This window comes from Neltuma alba, unplaced genomic scaffold (genome assembly GCF_004799145.2).
Source record: "Neltuma alba isolate B1F8T4 unplaced genomic scaffold, ASM479914v2 tig00012201_pilon, whole genome shotgun sequence".
Taxonomy (NCBI): Eukaryota; Viridiplantae; Streptophyta; class Magnoliopsida; order Fabales; family Fabaceae; genus Neltuma; species Neltuma alba.
This window is the reverse complement of record NW_021636740.1, coordinates 611596-629616: the sequence shown is the minus strand read 5'-3', so window position 1 is coordinate 629616 and position 18021 is coordinate 611596. Positions and strand designations below refer to the sequence as shown.

The window sequence follows — 18021 nt, the reverse complement described above, 5'->3', positions numbered from 1 at the left end:
GGTTGAAGGCCGGATGAAACTATTGGTGAGATTCCACTCTCTTCGGGATTTCTGCCGCCTCTCTTCCCTTTTTTTCCCTCTTTGCCATCGAGCAGCCTCTTTTTCTGGATTTCGACTATTTTGACTGTTCTGTTGTTGAAGTTTTCGGCTGTAAAAATTGACCTTCAATTATGAATGTGACGCCCGCCAGTGAGATAGGACCCCCCCCCGGGGAAAACAACAAAAATTTTGGAAATTTATAAATGCTAAATAAGAAATCAACAAACTTTTTTATCATTTACAAATTCAGTATTGTTTATCCCAAATAAAATATTACTCTTTTAATTTTAAATATAAGACGTATTTTATAATATAAATTACACTACAGGGTAAGTCTTATATTTAAAACTAAAATAGTATTATCAAACTTGAGTTGAAATTTAGTAATTTTTAACTTTCTTGTTATATTATTCTCTTGAGATAAAAAGAAACAAAAAGGAAATCGTTAGAGACTAACTCCTGTTGCTTTCGTAATTTCAACATTTTAAACAGGACATCCATCCAAAACGTGTGACTGTTTTTTTTTTGCGGCCGAAAATCCGTGACTGCTTATACGGGATATATGTAGGGCGCTGAAACTTTCTCAAATGTCTTTTCTATTTATTTTATTCTTTCATGAATCATGACCCTGTTTGTTTAATTTAACCGATCGTTTTTGAACAGCCAAAAAAATCATCGGTTGCCTGGCTGGGGTAATTATATTTTTTAAGTACCTAACTGGAAAACTCGTTCATAATTTGCTCATTAAGCTTTCTTATCCGGAGGTGTTGTTAAAATCATTTTGAGATAAGTACAGTCATATGGGAATTTTAGTATTCTCTCAGTTCTAAATATGAAATCCATATATACACTATAAAATAAATATTATATTTAGGACCAGAGTATTAAAGAGACGGTCCAAAAACTGCTGAATTGGATTATCCACATGGTGATGCGCATTGTGATGTTCATTCTCAGTGCAAACGTGTGCTGTCTTGACCGTAAGATAAGGTTGAAAGTTGAAAACGAAACAGTAACTGGGAGACTACCCACTCTTACAGGATTTCCACCTGACATTCCCGTGTTAAACCGTAAATTGCCCTCTTTTGGGTGAAAAGAAGATCAAGATATACTATTCTACGCGACCAATGAGACCGCTATCGCGTTAAAAATTAAGAGGCCAACATAAATTAATTTTAATTGGCAAGGAGTTGATTTACATTGTTGGCAAGATGTTAACTCATTTACGCAAATGAAGTCATAGTGCGAAGCAGAATAAAAAAGAAAGAAAATGTGAAAATCAGACGCCGAGGGTACGTAGGCGCTGATGAGAATGAGATGGGTACGCCAAGTTGTGGGGGCGGGGCGTAACGGGGGGAATGTGATTCTGAGCGCAAGTTGGGAGGACGCTACGTCTCAGTAGATTACTTGATGCTGACGAGGAGCGTGACCAATTTGAGACCCCTGCTTTATTTTATTTATTTCCCCCCTTGTTTATATTTTTCTGAAGCAGAGAGCATCGTTCATCCAGTAGAATTTCAGACTGATTTTGATTGGACGCAAATCTACAACTGCATGATTCGTCCTCATGGATGGTTGATTTGAGATCACAGGCGTCCCTGCGCTAACATGGTCTATGATTCCAACCGGCCACAGCATCTCATTATAAACCCTCTTTTCGAAACTCGATGCTCTCCCAGGCTGACTGTGGTCCTGTGTGGCAGCATGCAAGCAACCCCTATACTCCTCAACAAGTAAGATAGCGACACCACATGTGAAGCCCCCCTGTACGTCCATTATTCCTCGCATTTCATGGCCTCCTCCACGCCTCTTGCTCCTCCGTCCGCACCGCCCTGCCCTTACTACCATCCATATTTAAGATTCTATGTTCGATTACAAATTTAAATTGAAAATATTCTAGAAAATATGATTACCACAAACATCACAACAATTACTATTAGGCAAATTCTCAACTCAAATTTTTTATATCTATTATAATAAGTTTCTCAATTACACACACACACATATATATGAACAAGTGTTATTTTTTCCCCATATGAGTCGTTAATTAGATGATAATATTTTAAAAATAGGATAAGTGATCGTGTGTTATTGGAGGGCTAACCTGATGAATATAAGAAATTTAATGCAAGTATGGTACTTATTATTATTATTATTAAATTACACTAATTCCATTCTTAGATTTTAAAATTTTCAAAGCCCGGCTTTTCAAATTAAATAGAATTTTAATAGAAATATTATTTTGTGATTTTAATTAAGGAATGTAATAACCAAAATAACAAGTTTGAATTCAAAAAAAATAATAATAAAGTGCATGCTGTTTACTTATTATTAAGACTTTTCTGTGATTATATTTTTGTGGGATCTTGTAGTGATTTTCCTTTCTAATGTCTTTAATAATAATTTTTCAGAAATATTACTTTCAATTGAAGGCGGATATTTTCTTCTTTCAATTGCTACCACATTAGATTTTTTTGAGTGCTTCAAGAATGAGTTAGTATTCCTCCGGTTCTTAATATAGGACTTAATTCTTGAGTTGGTTTTGATTTTAAATATAAGACCCATTTATCATGTTTATCAATTTTTTCTAAATTGTCCCTATGGATATTCCCTCAATTATAATCAAGTAGAAGAGGGAGAAGGGGTATTGAGAAAGATGATTATAGTGTTTTAGGAAAAATGTGTCACTTTTCTTATAATTAACTAACTTACCTAACTTTCTTAATCTAATCAAATTAGTTAAATGGGTCTTATATTAAAGACCGGAAGAGTATTATTTATTATTCACCATTAACAAGTAAGAGGCTCCTTATGAATTTAATTTTTTATGACTGATTCGTGTTTGGTATTTAACTTTTTTTTTTTCAGTACCTAAATCAATCATAGGGTTTTTTTTCCTTTAAAAAATTGTGTCGTAGGTTTTCCTCGCCACACAAAATAATTTTTATAATCATCAAATCAACATCTTAGAATTAGCTGGTTGCATATAAATAAATAAAATGCACGAATTAAACGTATTTCAAGAGACGAGACGAAAAAGTTCCATTGCTCTGAACACCGGCGGAGAAAAGTGTCGACAGATTATCTGCAGCTGGATCTCATCCTTTGATCGAATCCAAGAGAATCATGCCGAGACAATAATTTACTATTTAAGTTGTTGTTATTTATCCCTACTCTTTATTTTTAAAAAAAATATAACATTCACAACATATTGTTAGGAGGTAAATTACATCCTGATCAAATTAGTTAAATAAATTTTATATTAAACTATATATTTATTTAGTTCTGATCTTAGCGTCACAATAAACCTTTTCTACCCCATGACAACTTAATTGATCCCTAATTGACATTTTAATTAAATATGTGTGATCAACTAGCCTACGAAACATTAAACAATAAAGAAAAGCTTGCAATGAATACCACTTACTAAATTATGAGTTACAAATAATTAAAACATAAATTACAAGTTAAAGAGAAGTTAAGTAAGGGAAAAAGTGAAAAAACGGTTATAATGCAAAAACATATCATTAATTCAAAATAAAAAATATATTAAAATTCCAAAAATTTCTATAACTTAAAGAAAAATTAAGAGTCGTTTAAAAAATTATAACTGATAAAAAGCACATGAGGGAGTAATTACTACGGTTGTTTATTAAGTTTGCTAAAAGGGGAAAGTATTCCACAGTGCACGGTTACTTACTTTCGATGCAAAAAAAAAAAAAAAAAGGGCCGAGCGACGGGCGACTGAGGCGCGCAGATGAAGGGAGAATATATGTGAGGTGGGTAAAATTAGCGGAAGCGGTTACCTCGCCACGCTTCAACTCAAAAGCAATTCCGCAACTTCAGATACTTCCAAACCATGAAACCAACCGATATCCATTGGTCAACCAACCAGGGGAAAGAAAAAAAAAGAAAAAAGATTGATTTCCGAATCCCACCTCCGCCAGCGCCAGCCTTAGCCCTAACCCTAATCCCTTCCCTCAAGCTTTCCCTCCCGTTTAAATATCCCCCACCTTCTCTGTCTCCCTCACCCAAATCCGCCTTCTTCTCTTTTCCCCCATCTCCATTAACCCCCCAACTTTCTCCAATTGATTTCTGGATTGGTCTGGTTCCTGTTCTTCCACTGGGTTCTTGTCCCTTCAATCCCAATTTCCCACCCACGTTCCCGAGTCTCATAGTTCGTTGTGAATGGTAGAAACCCTGAGTACCTCCGATTTCATGCTCTCCCTTCTCCCGTCGAGGGCGAGCGCTCTTCTCCCTGCTTCTGCTTTCGCTTTCGGCTCCTGCAAGGAAGGCTGGTACTACCGCTGCCTCGGCGTTGACCCCTGAACTCGCCGTGCGGACCCAACCCCCTTCGTTTTGCTTTTTTAATCAATCCTGCGCCTGATTCGTCATCTCTCGCATCCTCTTCTGATCTCCGTTCGGTTCAATTCTTAGATCCTTTCTTTCTTTGGGATTTTGGGTCCCGGGTTTTCGATCGCTGATTCGTGATTTGAGATTTTGATTCGTGACTGTGACACAATGTTGCTTTCCAAGCCCAAGAAGAGCCAGAACGCTAATGGCAAGAGGCTCTTGATCAGCATCAATGTGCTCGGTAGCGCCGGCCCGATCCGCTTCGTCGTTTATGAGGAGGAGCTTGTCGCTGCGGTCATCGACAACGTCCTGAAATTGTATGCGCGTGAGGGTCGGCTTCCCGTTCTGGGGTCTGATATCAGCGGCTTCTTGCTTTATTCCCCTCAGGTTGGATCAGATGGTAGGTTCCATTCTATGTGAACTTGTTTTAAAATATAATCTGGGAATTTCAGCTTCATTATGTATTCATTTGTACTTCAGATAATTCATGCTTCTTCTTTGTCCTGAATTTGGATGTTATTTCAGCTCTTAGTCCATGGGATACAATTGGATCATTTGGAGCTCGGAACTTTATGCTCTGCAAGAAGCCACAGCCTGCGAAGGAGGCAGAGCAAGCAAGTGTGGCTGCAGCACTTGTGCGCAAGGGGGGCAGTGGCAGCTGGAAGAATTGGTTCAACAAGTCCCTCAGCCTGAAAGTTTCTTCCCATTGATCGTGGTTTTGAGCTTTCCCCTGATTCCACCTTGTGTTCTTTATTGGGTCAGTTATCTTGTGTTGCTGTTCACTTCTGTTCTTATTAGCCAAAGGCTTGTGTGAACTCTGAACTCTAAATAACTCTGGCTTAGAGATTCATTGTGTCCTCGGCCTTTGATATAATAAAGTTGAATTAGCTATTGGTGTCTGTTCGCCTTAGCTAAGATTTTTTTTTTTTGGAGTCCTTGACATTGAGTTATGTCGGAAATTATGACCAATTACGGCTTCCTCTGGGCAGCGAACTCTTGCCGGATTCATGTTGTTCTCGTATCAGAGATTCATTTTTATTTATGAATAAAGCTGGAATATTGGTTGACGTTTATTGTTCACCATGCTACTTTAGCTTGGCACATTCTCCAAGTTTTTGTAGTTCTCATTTTCATTAAGGCAATGAATGGGGCAAATATTCTTGGGTATATTCTTGTAGTTGCATGGAACGGAGAATTTGGATGCCCCTGGCATCAAATATGTTATGTTTGTTGACTTTGTGGATGAGAAAGGAATTAACATCTAAACAAATCCAACTATTGTAATATCTTTTATTTGGATCCTACTTCTGAGGCACGTAGCAACTTGCACGGTAGGTATGTACAATCTTGTGCAAATTAATTGATGGTACAATATTGAATTGACACAAAGCACACTAGATTCAGTGATTGGCGAACCGAGTATTACCTAGCCAGAAAATCATCCCCAAGTAATTAGAAATGTGGATTGATTTTGTGTTCCTTTCTAGTTTGGAAAGGACTAAAACCATAATCTTGGTGGAAACAAGTTGCCATATGCCTCTTTATCTTGTGTTATTTAAACTGAGTTCATGTTTCTATCAAAACTGTTATTTTAGTAGTTTTTAACGTGAAATAGAGGGGGTCTATTAATTGTACCGTGACCTAACCAGTGTATTGGGTCTGCAAATAAAACGAAGCCATGAGTAGATATTACGGGATCGTGTGAAGCACGGAATTGGGGACGTCATGGACGGTTGTATATTGGTTCCATGGGATCGGGACGTTTTTGCGCAACGTCATCTTGAAGGGTTGGCAACCAGTAAGCACTCTGGTTGGCCGTAAAAAATCGTATGGTAACTGCCCTCCCGCGTCGTGCATGATTCAGATAGTTGTACTAAAGTAATGTCTCAATCAATGGATGATTATTTTATTCGCCCGAGCTTTTGATGTGCCATGTATAAATTATTGTTTTGGTTCAATTGGATATTCTAATCACAAAAGCATGTCGATTTTTGTTATACAATGAAGTAGTAGTGATTTAGGAGGGGGTTTTTTCTAGGCAATGAAATGGTATGATCGGTAGTGATTTAATAAAACAAGCGTACACTAGGATGGTGTCTAGTGTCTAAGTTGAAGATATAAACCTCATGTAATCATAGATTGTGTGTGTTAGGGTGTGTTTGGTATGAGGGATTTGGGAGAGGGGGAAGGGATGGGAGGGGAGGGATTTTAATCATTTCCTCTTGTTTGGCAACACACAAATTTTAGGAGGGGAGGGAAATTTTTTTAAAATTTCTCCTCCCCTCCAAAATTGGGAGGATTTAGAGGGAAAGGGTAATATTTTGTCATATTATGACCATTATGCCCATATTTTGTCATGTTGTAACTATTATGTTTATATTTTGTCATGTTGTGACTATTATGCCCACGCCTTAAAAAAAATAAGAGCAAAATTGTCCATATTAAAATATTTTTCCCTCCCTTCCCTTTTTTTTTTATAAATCCAAACAAGATAATATTAAAATCCTTCCACTACCCTCTCCTCCCCTTCCCTCCATTAAAATCCCTTCCCTCCCCTTGGTCTCACCCTTACGCTGTGTTTGGCTCAATGGAGGGAAGGGGAGGGGAGGGATTTTAATCAAGGGAAGGGGAGGGGAGAAAAGGGGAGGGTAGCTACAACGGGGAGGGGAGGGAGAAGGAAGGGAGGGGAGGGATTTTAATGATCTCCTGTTTGGATTGATTGGAAGGGAGGGGAGGGAGCAATTTTAATAATACCTTATTTTGTTCTAATAAAAAATTGACTATTTTAACCTCATAAAATTTAAATGAATTTTCTCACTTTTTTATTTTGTTAAGATATAACTATATATATATATATAATACAATTCACCAATTTTGATTTACAAGACATAGTCACATACTTATAAAATATCAAGATAAAAAGTCACGAGTGATAGATTTCAATCAGAGAAAAGACCTTGAAGGTGAAAGAAAATACCAACAATCTCTTGGAATTAGAAGAAGAGAAAAAAAAAGTTTACAAATGCTCACTAATTTTGGAGACAATTATCTTAATAACCTCTTATTAAATACTCAAAAAAACTCTTTTATGTAGAAATGTTTACGACTGATTAGAGATTAACAAATCAAAATGGTATATAAGGAATTAAAATATTATCTCTCATCTCCCCTCCAAAAAACCCTACTTTTGGAGGGGAGGCTAGAAGGGAAAAGGAGGAGAGAAGAATCCCTCCCTTCTTTAAAAAACATCTTAACCAAAAGAAGGAAGGGGAGGGGCTTCCCTCCCCTCCTAAAAAATTACACCAGCCAAACAAGGAGAGGGGAGCAACTCCCCTCCCCTCTCCTCTAAAAATCCCGTACCAAACATAGCGTTAGTGTCGGAAGAGAAATGGGGATTGAGCGGGGAGGGATGTTATGGGGCAAACAGGGGGGAGTGGGGAGATGGCAGAGGTGAAACGGGAAGCAGGGCAATACAGTGGCTGTGTTTGATTGTATTAGGAGGAGAGTGTGGAGTGAGGCTCACGTGTGCCGTTGCGCCGCGGCATATGATACGGTAATGGGAATGGGGGCGTTTGCTTCTTGTACTGTAATTGGAGTCAAATAATAATGGATAAAAAAAGCACGGGCAATATGCACACGTGTTCGTTTCTTATTCCGCCCCTTCCTCTTCCCCATGAGCCATTTCACGCACGCCTCTCCTTGCATCAACTTGTCTTCATTTCTTCTCCACCTTTCGCTCTCAAACTCCCCACCGCTTGAAACCTCCCGTAAATCAGCAGATTTGCAGTTCAACTCATCCTCCTCTTACGCACTTTTAACTTCCTAACCTAAAACAAAACCAAAAAGCGCTACTCGCCCAGTCCTAAATATAATACTCTCTCTCTTCTTTATTATAAGAGACATTATACTCTCTCTGTTTTTTATTATAAGAGACATTTGATGCTTATGGCATGTTCCTATATATAAGAGACACTTAAAAGTTGTCTTTATTTTTTTTGTTGATTTCTTATTTTATCCATATTTATTATCTCCAACTAACACTCTCTCTCCCTCTCACTTCTCTTTCTTTTAATAATTTAATTTTTTTTTCTCATGCTCTCTCTCCTTATTAATGAGGGTATTTTTAGAGAAAAAAATTATACTTTTTACACATTAATTGTTCGTGACTAATTTTAATTGTTTTTTTATCAACATACTTCGGTTATTTGTCTCTTATAATAAAAAACGGATGGAGTACCATTTTAATAGTATAAATTACACTAAAAAAAGTATTATATTTAGGACGGAGAAATATTTTTAGAATAATATGTGTTGTTGGCATGACCCGGAAAATGGATCGTCTTCCAACTCTTTTTGAGTCATGAAATAATTGAACAGGCAAAAGATCTGCCAAAAAATCAAGCAAAGATCTCGTATCGTTGTGTTTGTCATGATGTAAAAAGTGAGGCTAAGGTTGCCCCAGTAATATGTTTTGGAATCTCTGTATCAGCATGAAGGGCGGGTACGGTAGGCAACTCCTTTTTGTACCCGATCAACAGCAAGTGATCCCTACTTATCTTTATGCCTTTCTCTGTTGGCCCTTCTTTCCCGCCTCTCACTCTCTCCACTCTTCTCCTCCGTCCTTTTCGCCATCATTTTCCAGCTCTTGCCCGGAATCTTCTCACCCTTCTCGTCAATTCCAATTCAATGACCCTCTCCTCACCTGTCATTTTCAACACCCCATAAACGCCATGTGCACCATAATTATCAATAACAAAATATCACCAACAAATTAGCAAATTAGCCTTCGATTAGTCTATTCAAAACTTCATTCGTTTCAAACCGGGTCTTAGATCACCGACTCCGTGCACTCTGCAGCAGACTGAACTCCAACAAATGTAACATACTTACCAGCATAAATAGTAGTATCAAGTATTTTTCTAATAGGACTAAATTATCCTAAATCGATTTTTAATTTTTTATTACAGCCACCTCATTTTTCAATAGCATTCTAAAGTAGTTTTTTTGTCATGCACTTCAAAGTATTGTTTTCAATTGTACTCGGTATTTTAAGTTCGAGATACTTATTGTTACAGAAAAAAAAATTTAACTTGGACGAAAAGTTATTTTAGGATATTACGTGGTAATTGATGAAATAAGAAATCAGTTTAAAATAATACGTGCTTCTGGAAAAAAAAAAGCTAAATGCAATTTAACCCCTATAAACTATAATTTAGGAAAAATGGCAAAAAAAAGGCCATCAAAATAGAAAAATTATAAATAAAGACACATAACAACATTGGTATGGGTTTTGATAACGATAGGATGGGTTTTAACAATAATTTTACAAACCGGTTCTTGTGTGTATTTTTCTATTTCGGTGGTTTTTTTTGTCATTTTTCCTATAAGTTATTGCACATTTTTTGTATAATCGGTGTGATCTGTACATTGCGCTGCCTACATTCAATAACGAGTTGAGATTGTAATTTATACAAAAATTTATTATGTTAAAATAGATAGATCCAGGGGTAGGTGTGCAAGAGACAGTTTAGTTAGAGTATAGCGTCCGCGTTACAAACAAATGAAGACTGACCTGACCTCTCCCTTTAAATAACTTGCACATGGCATGGACTGACACTGGGCTCCAAATATGCCATGCTCACATGCTGCTGGTTGCGGCAATTGTGTCTGCTAATAAGAAAACATTAAACAATAAGGAACTCAAGATTATTTATACAAAACCTTGAACTAAATATTTATAAATTAAAACATTAGTAGATTTATCCGTTTTTAGTTTAGAATAGTTTATAACACTAGATATTAGATGATTTGATTAAAAGAAAATCTAACTCACAGTCTAAATCAACAGAACATTCACGAGTTTGAATCGTCAGTGTGTGCCTGTGCCAATCGTCACCAATGGATTGGGGTCCGCACAGCCCACCCCAGCCTGAATGGGACAGTAAACGATGAGGGGCAATATGGACCGGCCTGGCCCATTCTCGTTGGCCCAACATACAGTGGACATTTAGTGGGCTCCCCTATCTATTTTCACGGCCCAGCCCATCAGCCCACTTGCTCTTGTTGTGTCGCATTACCTGTCGTGTTTATAACTTTAATTTTTTGCCAGCAATACGTTATATTCCAACTTCATGATGCGATAATCTACGTAATTTCCTCCTTTATTTAATACTTTTATTGTGGGTTTTTATCTGCGTTTTTCAAATTTTAGGATTTTTTTTTTAAAAAAAATGACAGCAAAATACTATGTGAATTTTAAAAAGACAAATAAGGCAGATGAATAAGCAAAATGATAAATAGGGCATTTGGTACCAATTTGGAATTTTATTTTTGGCCTAATGACCGAATTGCCCCGATAAGTGAGGTAAAAAGGAGCTGAAAGTGAGAAGAAAGCAAACAGAAGAAGACGTTGATGAAACACGGGAAGAAGGAAAGAAGAATGCTGGAAGTGCTATTATCTTATTCCTCTGCATCGCTATTCTGTAGAAATTGTTGATTTGGTCGGTTTTGGTTGTGGGAAAGAGGATTTTTAGTAAGAGAGGGAGTAAACCTGTGGGATTACATGAGTGAGTAGAAGTTGATGGCATGATTTAGATTATTCATTTTTGTGGCTGCTTCATAGTGAAATAGGAACAGGATTATTGCATTTGAGGGTTTATATTCAGTATTTGGTGAATGATGAAGCAGAAATCAGAAAATGGCGGCAAGCAATTACGTAATATAACTGTTGTCATATGCCTACTGGTTTTTGGTAATTCCCATTATGTGAATAGATTTTATTATACATGTAGTTAATTATGAAAGTTAATAGTTCAATGTTTATTGTGATGTACTTCAGGTGCACGTTCACCGAATGATTTATTTATACTTACAAGTTGCCCTTCCGGTGAAAACGGGTTTACAAAACCCATTGAAGAAGTTGTCACTTTCACTATAAAAGTTGTAAATCCCATTATGTGTTTTGTAAAATTCAGTATGAAATTTTATTGGTGGTGAAAAATAAGTTACTCATCCCCCAAAAATATGTTGCAAAACCTATTAACAAAGCGGTCACTTTTATTACAAAAGTTATAAATCCCAGTATATGTTTTGTAAAATTCAACATGAAATTTTATTGGTTTTTAAAAATAAGTTACCTATCTCCTGAAAACAGGTTGCAAAAGCCATTTAAGAAGTGGTCATTTTCACTATAAAAGTTGTAAATCCCACTGTGTGTTTTGTAAAATTCAGCGTGAAATTTTATTGATTTTTAGAAACAAGTTGCTCATCCCCTGAAAAGAGGTTGCAAAACCCATTTAAGAAGTGGTCATTTTCACTATGAAAGTTATAAATCCCACTATATGTTTTGTAAAATTCAGTGTGAAATTTTATTGATTTTTAGAAACAAGTTGCCCATCCCTTGAAAACATGTTGCAAAACCCATTGAAGAAGTGATCATTTTCACTATGAAAGTTGTAAATCCCACTACGTGTTTTATCAAATTTAGGGTGAAATTTTATTAGTTTTTAGAAACAAGTTGTCCATCCCCTGAAAACAGGTTGCAAAACCCATTGAATAAGTGGTCATTTTTACTACAGAAGTTGTAAATTCCACTATATGTTTTGTCAAATTTAACGTGGAATTTTATTAGTTTTTACAAACAAGTTGTTTGTCTCCTGAAAAAAGGTTGCAAAACCCATTAACAAAGTGGTCACTTTGACTACGAAAGTTGTAAATCACAATATGTGTTTTCTAAAATTCAGGACAAATGGTTTAATAATACTAGAAAACCAGACAGCTTCATATTGTCTGAAAACGGTTTTATGCGAAGAAAAGAGATAGAACCAAAAAGAGGAATGCTAGACAATAACATGTTAAGCTGTGGAGACCCATCGAAAATGCTCTATGAATAATAATATTTAAGCTTCCTACTTGTTTCTCACAGCTTGTGTTACTTCAGTGACCTCTTTGATGATGACAATCTCAGGGAGCACGAGTTATTTCAGACAGGGTAGTGTATTTCAACGATAGTAACCAAATTCAGCGACGGTAATCTACTCCTGTGACGGCGGCAATGTGATTTTGAAGAACCCTTTTTGGTGACTAGAGGAACTTGGATTTAGTTTCGTTTAAGGAAATCAGTTTCTCCCTTTCTCTATCGCACGAATACACTACTCAGTGTTCAGAAACAATCAAGTTTATACCAAAAATGCAAATTCCAGATCAGTACCTCATGTCCATTTGGTCATTTTATTTATTCAGCTGTCTTATTTGTCTTTTTGAAATTCACATGGTATTTTGTGGTTATTATTTTTTTTAACGATTTCTTCATATTTATCATCGACTAATCTCGAAGCAAAAATAAATTAAATACAGGTAAGGTGGTTAAACTCGTTTTGATAAACCCTAGTGAAACGGCGCCGGCGGGGTTAGGCTGCGATACCACAAGGAGAAGGAAATGAAGACCGTCGTTAGAAATTGAAAGAGGCATGTTAGCAGCTACAAGGGCAAACCTGCTGTCTAACTTCACCTTCCTTAGACAACTTACCCGTCCTCTAATGGCTGACGCTACCGCTAGGTCTTCTGCTTCCTTCTCCGCTGCTTCTCCCATCAACTCATCTCTCAAGCGTGTGGGCACTCACAATGGAAGCTTCCACTGCGACGAGGCCCTTGGCTGCTTCATGATTCGTCTCACTGATAAGTTCTCCAGCGCCGAAATTGTGCGCACCCGAGACCCCCAGGTCCGTTCTCTAAGCTCTCCAGCGAATTGCTTCTTGTGTATGGTTCCTGGGAAAATGTAAAGGTGGATGCTTTACATAAATTCCATTGGGAAGCCTTCCAATTCTGAAAATGCTGCCAATAACCTTCATGGGAGAGCAGCTATAATGGAGCAGGAGGGGTGGGGGGACGGGTTTAATTCCCTCAAAATATGGAAAATGTAACAGAAGCTTAATCATTCTTATAGTAGATATCTTTGACAATTTGTGTTTGCAGGTGTTAGAGGGTCTTGATGCTGTTCTTGATGTGGGGGGAGTTTATGATCCCAGTCGAGATAGGTATGATCATCACCAAAAAGGATTTGAGGAGGCTTTTGGGCACGGTTTCTCTACTAAACTAAGTAGTGCTGGTCTTGTTTACAAGGTAATCTCTTTTTGAAAGAAAACGTGTACTCAGCAAATATTTCTAAATCCGACTTGAAAAAGAATTTAATTTTATGACGTTACTGTCCTTTTTTCCCTGCCTATAGCATTTTGGCAGGGAGATTATAGCCAAGGAACTGAAGGTGAATGAAGATCATCCAGATGTGCATCGATTATATCTTGCCGTGTACAAGAGCTTCATGGAGGTAGCCAATGCCCAGTTCTGTGTTTTGAGTTTTATCCTCTTCATCCCCCCCCCCCCCCAAAAAAAAAAACAAAACAAAACAAAACAAAACAAAAGGCTTCATAAGAGCGATACTTGAATTTACAAATAAAAAAGATCAGACAACATCTGTGACTTTTATACGAAAAGGAACGATATTAGACTTAATGGCATGATGGAAATGGACAAAAGGAATAGTTTATGGGGATTAGGGGAACTAAGTTTGTGCCTTTGCACACGATGCTATCATACTGTATACAGTGACTGGTATTGTTGCATGACGAGTGTACTAGTTACTTTGCAAAATATGGCAATCAGTAGGTAAAGCTTTTTCACAAAATATGCTCATATACAATATAAACAGGAGTGTGCAGTCTACTGGCAATCGGGTTATCATTCATTGTGGGCATCGGACATATCATTAATTTGGAAGCTGCAGAAGTCATCTTGATATGTGTCAATGTATCTTCCTTATCAGGGTTAAGTTGGAGAGATCTGAATTGCTGGAATACAGCCCTATAATAGGGAAAGGTTTCCATGTTTGGTATATGGCTGGTATAATCTGAATTTAAGGTCCAGTCGTTTTGATTCAACATTCAATGGCCTCTTTGCAATAGAACTTTGATTATGCTTGTGTTGTGGGAGGGACATTGAAGCAAACTGAATCTTGAAGTACATGTTATCTGGTTTAATAAAGCAGGGCTCATATAACTTATAGTGCGTTTGTGGTTTATAAGTCCTCCCACAGTGTTGATCATTTTTGAACAATAATCATGTTCTTTTATATTCATGTCAGGCAATTGATGCTATTGACAATGGAATCAATCAGTATGAGACAGACCAGCCTCCAAAATATGTGAATAACACACATTTGTCCTCAAGAGTAGGAAGGTTTAACTTAGATTGGACAGATCCTGATCAATCACAGGAGAAAGAGAATGAAGCATTTCAGCGAGCAATGGCTCTTGCGGGCAGTGAGTTTCTGGATGTAAGCTCTCTCTTTCTCCTCTTTTATTTTCAAACATTTTAATGAATAAGGGGTTAAATATAGTCTTGCCTGGTGTTGGATTATGAACAGCTTGTAGCTATCTCAAGGCAAAAAGGATTTATGTATGATGTGCTATTGTGACTCTTTGAATTTGTGTTTTAGCAAACTTTGTTATTAATTTTGCAGAGTGTCCGGTTTCATTTGAAATCATGGTTACCAGCTAGGTCAATTGTAGTGGAGACCCTTGAAGCAAGGCATGCTGTTGATCCTAGCGGAGAAATATTAGTTTTGACAAAGTTCTGTCCTGTGAGTGGAGAATTCTTGTATCCCTCTTGTGGTGCTGTGGTGGTCCCTGTATACTATTTAAATTTTATTTCACATTCATTCAGATGTTATTTTCACAGAAATCATAATTTGAATTCATAGGATACTAACTGTGGTGCTGTGATGGAGCGTGCACACTGCTAATTACTAAAATTAGCATCTTTAAGTATCTATTGAGTGATAACTGAAATTAGAAGAACTAGAGACACATTTTGTTAAAAAAATAGCATTATTATAATGACATAGAAGTATGCATAACGGGCTTAATACAAGGAAAACACATTCTGGAAGTAATATACATATGCTTTCATAGTTGCTGCTCATTCTCTTAATTTCTTTAATCTATGCACTTTTCTTTACCCGATCTTGGTAGCCATTAGTAGACTTTCTGGGAGAAGCTTTTATTCTGACGGGTTCTGTGAAAGCATGAAGATTGAGTGTGGCTGACAAAATTAGTGACATTTTATATGTTTTGTTAGTGGAACCCTCTTTAACATGCAATTCAAATTCATATTGACATAAAGCTGCCGGAATGTAGGCCTAAGCCAATGAACTACACAGAAAAAACAATGGAAAACGCAGCACGCACTACCATTTTAGAGGTCAATACTTTTCCAAACAACTCATGAATTGCCTCATTCTAACCATAAACCCCGCTATACATTGTCCACTCCCTCTCTCGCCCACATTTCACGCCTCACAGCCCATAGGTTAGTGAAGTCCAGTGCAGTGGGCTTGGGCCCTTAGGCCTTTCGGACTTCTAACATGATGGAACCCTCTCAAATATTGTATTCAATTTAAGATATATATGCGGGAGTGTAGGTCTAATCAAATGAACTGAAAACCAATAACAAATGCTGCACACACTAGCATTCAAGAGGCTGGTTCACTCCTCTCACCCCCCCACCTCACCTTGCAGCCTATACGTTAGTGACAAGCTTGGCCCGTAAGCAGTAGGCCCATCATTTATAAAATCATTCATGGTTAATGTCAGAGATAGTTATGTCTTGAAGAACATTTTTGAAGCCGTCCATTATTCTGAGTGGGGCAGATTAGAAATGGTAGGGGGCAAATATATTACCTTTGAAATTTCATGTTGGGGATGGCTGCCGCTCACTCCTACTGTATAGGACCCTCCTTGATATTAATCTCTTCAGCATTTCTTTATTGTGAAAACGAAAAATCGTGTTTTTCTCATAATCTTGTTATTGCAATTTTTTCTAAAAGAGAAAGATACAATTAGCAGAAGCCACCTTTCATCTGTTGATTCTGTTCATTTTCACCAACTAGCTGATGACTCTTACTACCAAAATGATTTTTCTTCTTCCTTGCCAAGTTGAGATTTGTTTTTAAATTTTAATTCATTTTGCTGCACTTAAACTAGTGATTCGGTAGCAAGACAACTTCCTGGATGTTAGCTCGCATGCAACGTCTATGTTGATCTTAATGCATGATAGGCATTAGCTAATATCACGACATAAAAGAGCAGACAAGCTGCTGTTGCTGCATATGGTCTAGAATGCATTAACATGAGCTACACGGTGTGTTTGTAAGAAAATTGGAACTTCTATGTTATCTTGCAGTGGAAGCTTCACTTATTTGAGCTTGAGGAGGAGATGAAAATTGACCCTCCCATCAAATATGTTCTCTATCAGGTATATTCATCATCACTGTTTTCTTTTTGGCAACAATGATTTGGTGCTTAGTACAACGATCAATCCAAATTTCAGCAGTGTTGAGTGGGGTAGTTATCCCAACGTCGTTTGTTCTTATTGTGTTTGGCTTGGTGCCTGCATGTAAGGGTTTCCACACTATTTATTTTTATGTAAGAACAAGATCTTCGATAAAAATGAACTCCTATTGAGAGAATATTTTTAAGAGGACAGAAAAGAATAAAAAAACTATAGAATTTTTCACCGTAACCAATGCAATTATTTTATTCTGTAGCGTGGATGGATGAACAAGTAGGGTCAATATTTGATAACGCCTTGGCTTGTTTTTGGTCAGCTGAAATTCATATCCCATGAGTAGGCTTCAGTCCTTATATCATCACCAGAACCTCGACCTTTCCTTGTTAAGACCTGCTAGGTTGATACATCCGTGGTATTTTGTTTTGACATTTGAGCTGATTTTTCCCTTAACTGAATGCGTTTTACAGGATGAGAGAAGCAAACACTGGCGAGTTCAGGCAGTTGCAGTGTCTCCCGATAGGTTCGAGAGCCGAAAACCTTTACCATCACAGTGGCGGGGTCTAAGAGATGATGAGTTGTCAAGGGTATCTGGCATTCCTGGTTGTGTTTTTGTGCACATGAGTGGTTTCATTGGTGGAAACCAAAATTTTGAAGGTGCCCTAACCATGGCCCGGGCTGCTTTGAAGATATAGTAGAAAAGATCCTTAGTCAAAGTTGTGTTTTTAATTTTGCAAGAACTTCCAGGATTTGAGGATATAGTTTACCATTTGAATTTCACACAAGCCTAAATTTTACATGCAGACAGTGGCATGTAGGGTGGGCTGAAACGGTATTAATCGATTCAAATGGCATTCCAGAAGCTCCTACACTCTGTATGTGGAAGGCAGATTGATTCTGTTGCTAATGGCGTCATTGTTTCTAAAATCCAATTTTCTGCTGGGATAGATTAATCAATAAGAGGCCGAAAGAGATAGCTGCATAGCTGCCCTTTTGCCTTGGTCAGATGCAAATCATATAAAAGCGAAAGTTTAATGTGAGAAGCCAATTTTACTGTTATAATTAGTTGAACTAACAAAGAAGGGAACATGAAAAAATTGCAATGTATGATGAATTGAAATGGATGAGGACCTTCCAAACGAAACTGACAGAGAGAAATTTCAACGAACAAAATCAGTAGAACAAACGTGGAAGACTCGAACTATAGAAGCGAAATTTTAAACGACTACTTCTATGTGGCATCAGAATTGCAGATTCAAAAAACATGTGAGGCTAATCCTATTGTCA

The 18021-nt window shown here is 37.3% G+C and overlaps 2 protein-coding genes across 2 annotated transcripts; both read left to right on the top strand.

The window, feature by feature from the left end:
* Positions 1-3988: 3988 nt before the first annotated feature.
* LOC114724803 (uncharacterized protein At4g22758) lies at positions 3989-5555 on the top strand. Its single transcript, XM_028911259.1, has 2 exons — positions 3989-4792; positions 4918-5555. Exons 1-2 carry the CDS (start codon positions 4561-4563, stop codon positions 5100-5102), a joined length of 417 nt encoding a protein of 138 aa, XP_028767092.1. The 5' UTR covers positions 3989-4560; the 3' UTR covers positions 5103-5555.
* A 7246-nt stretch (positions 5556-12801) lies between these two features.
* Positions 12802-17661, top strand: LOC114724895 (UPF0160 protein). The gene is made up of 7 exons (XM_028911350.1): positions 12802-13112; positions 13366-13512; positions 13619-13717; positions 14531-14722; positions 14909-15028; positions 16630-16701; positions 17205-17661. Exons 1-7 carry the CDS (start codon positions 12861-12863, stop codon positions 17427-17429), a joined length of 1107 nt encoding a protein of 368 aa, XP_028767183.1. The 5' UTR covers positions 12802-12860; the 3' UTR covers positions 17430-17661.
* The last annotated feature ends 360 nt before the right edge of the window (positions 17662-18021 follow it).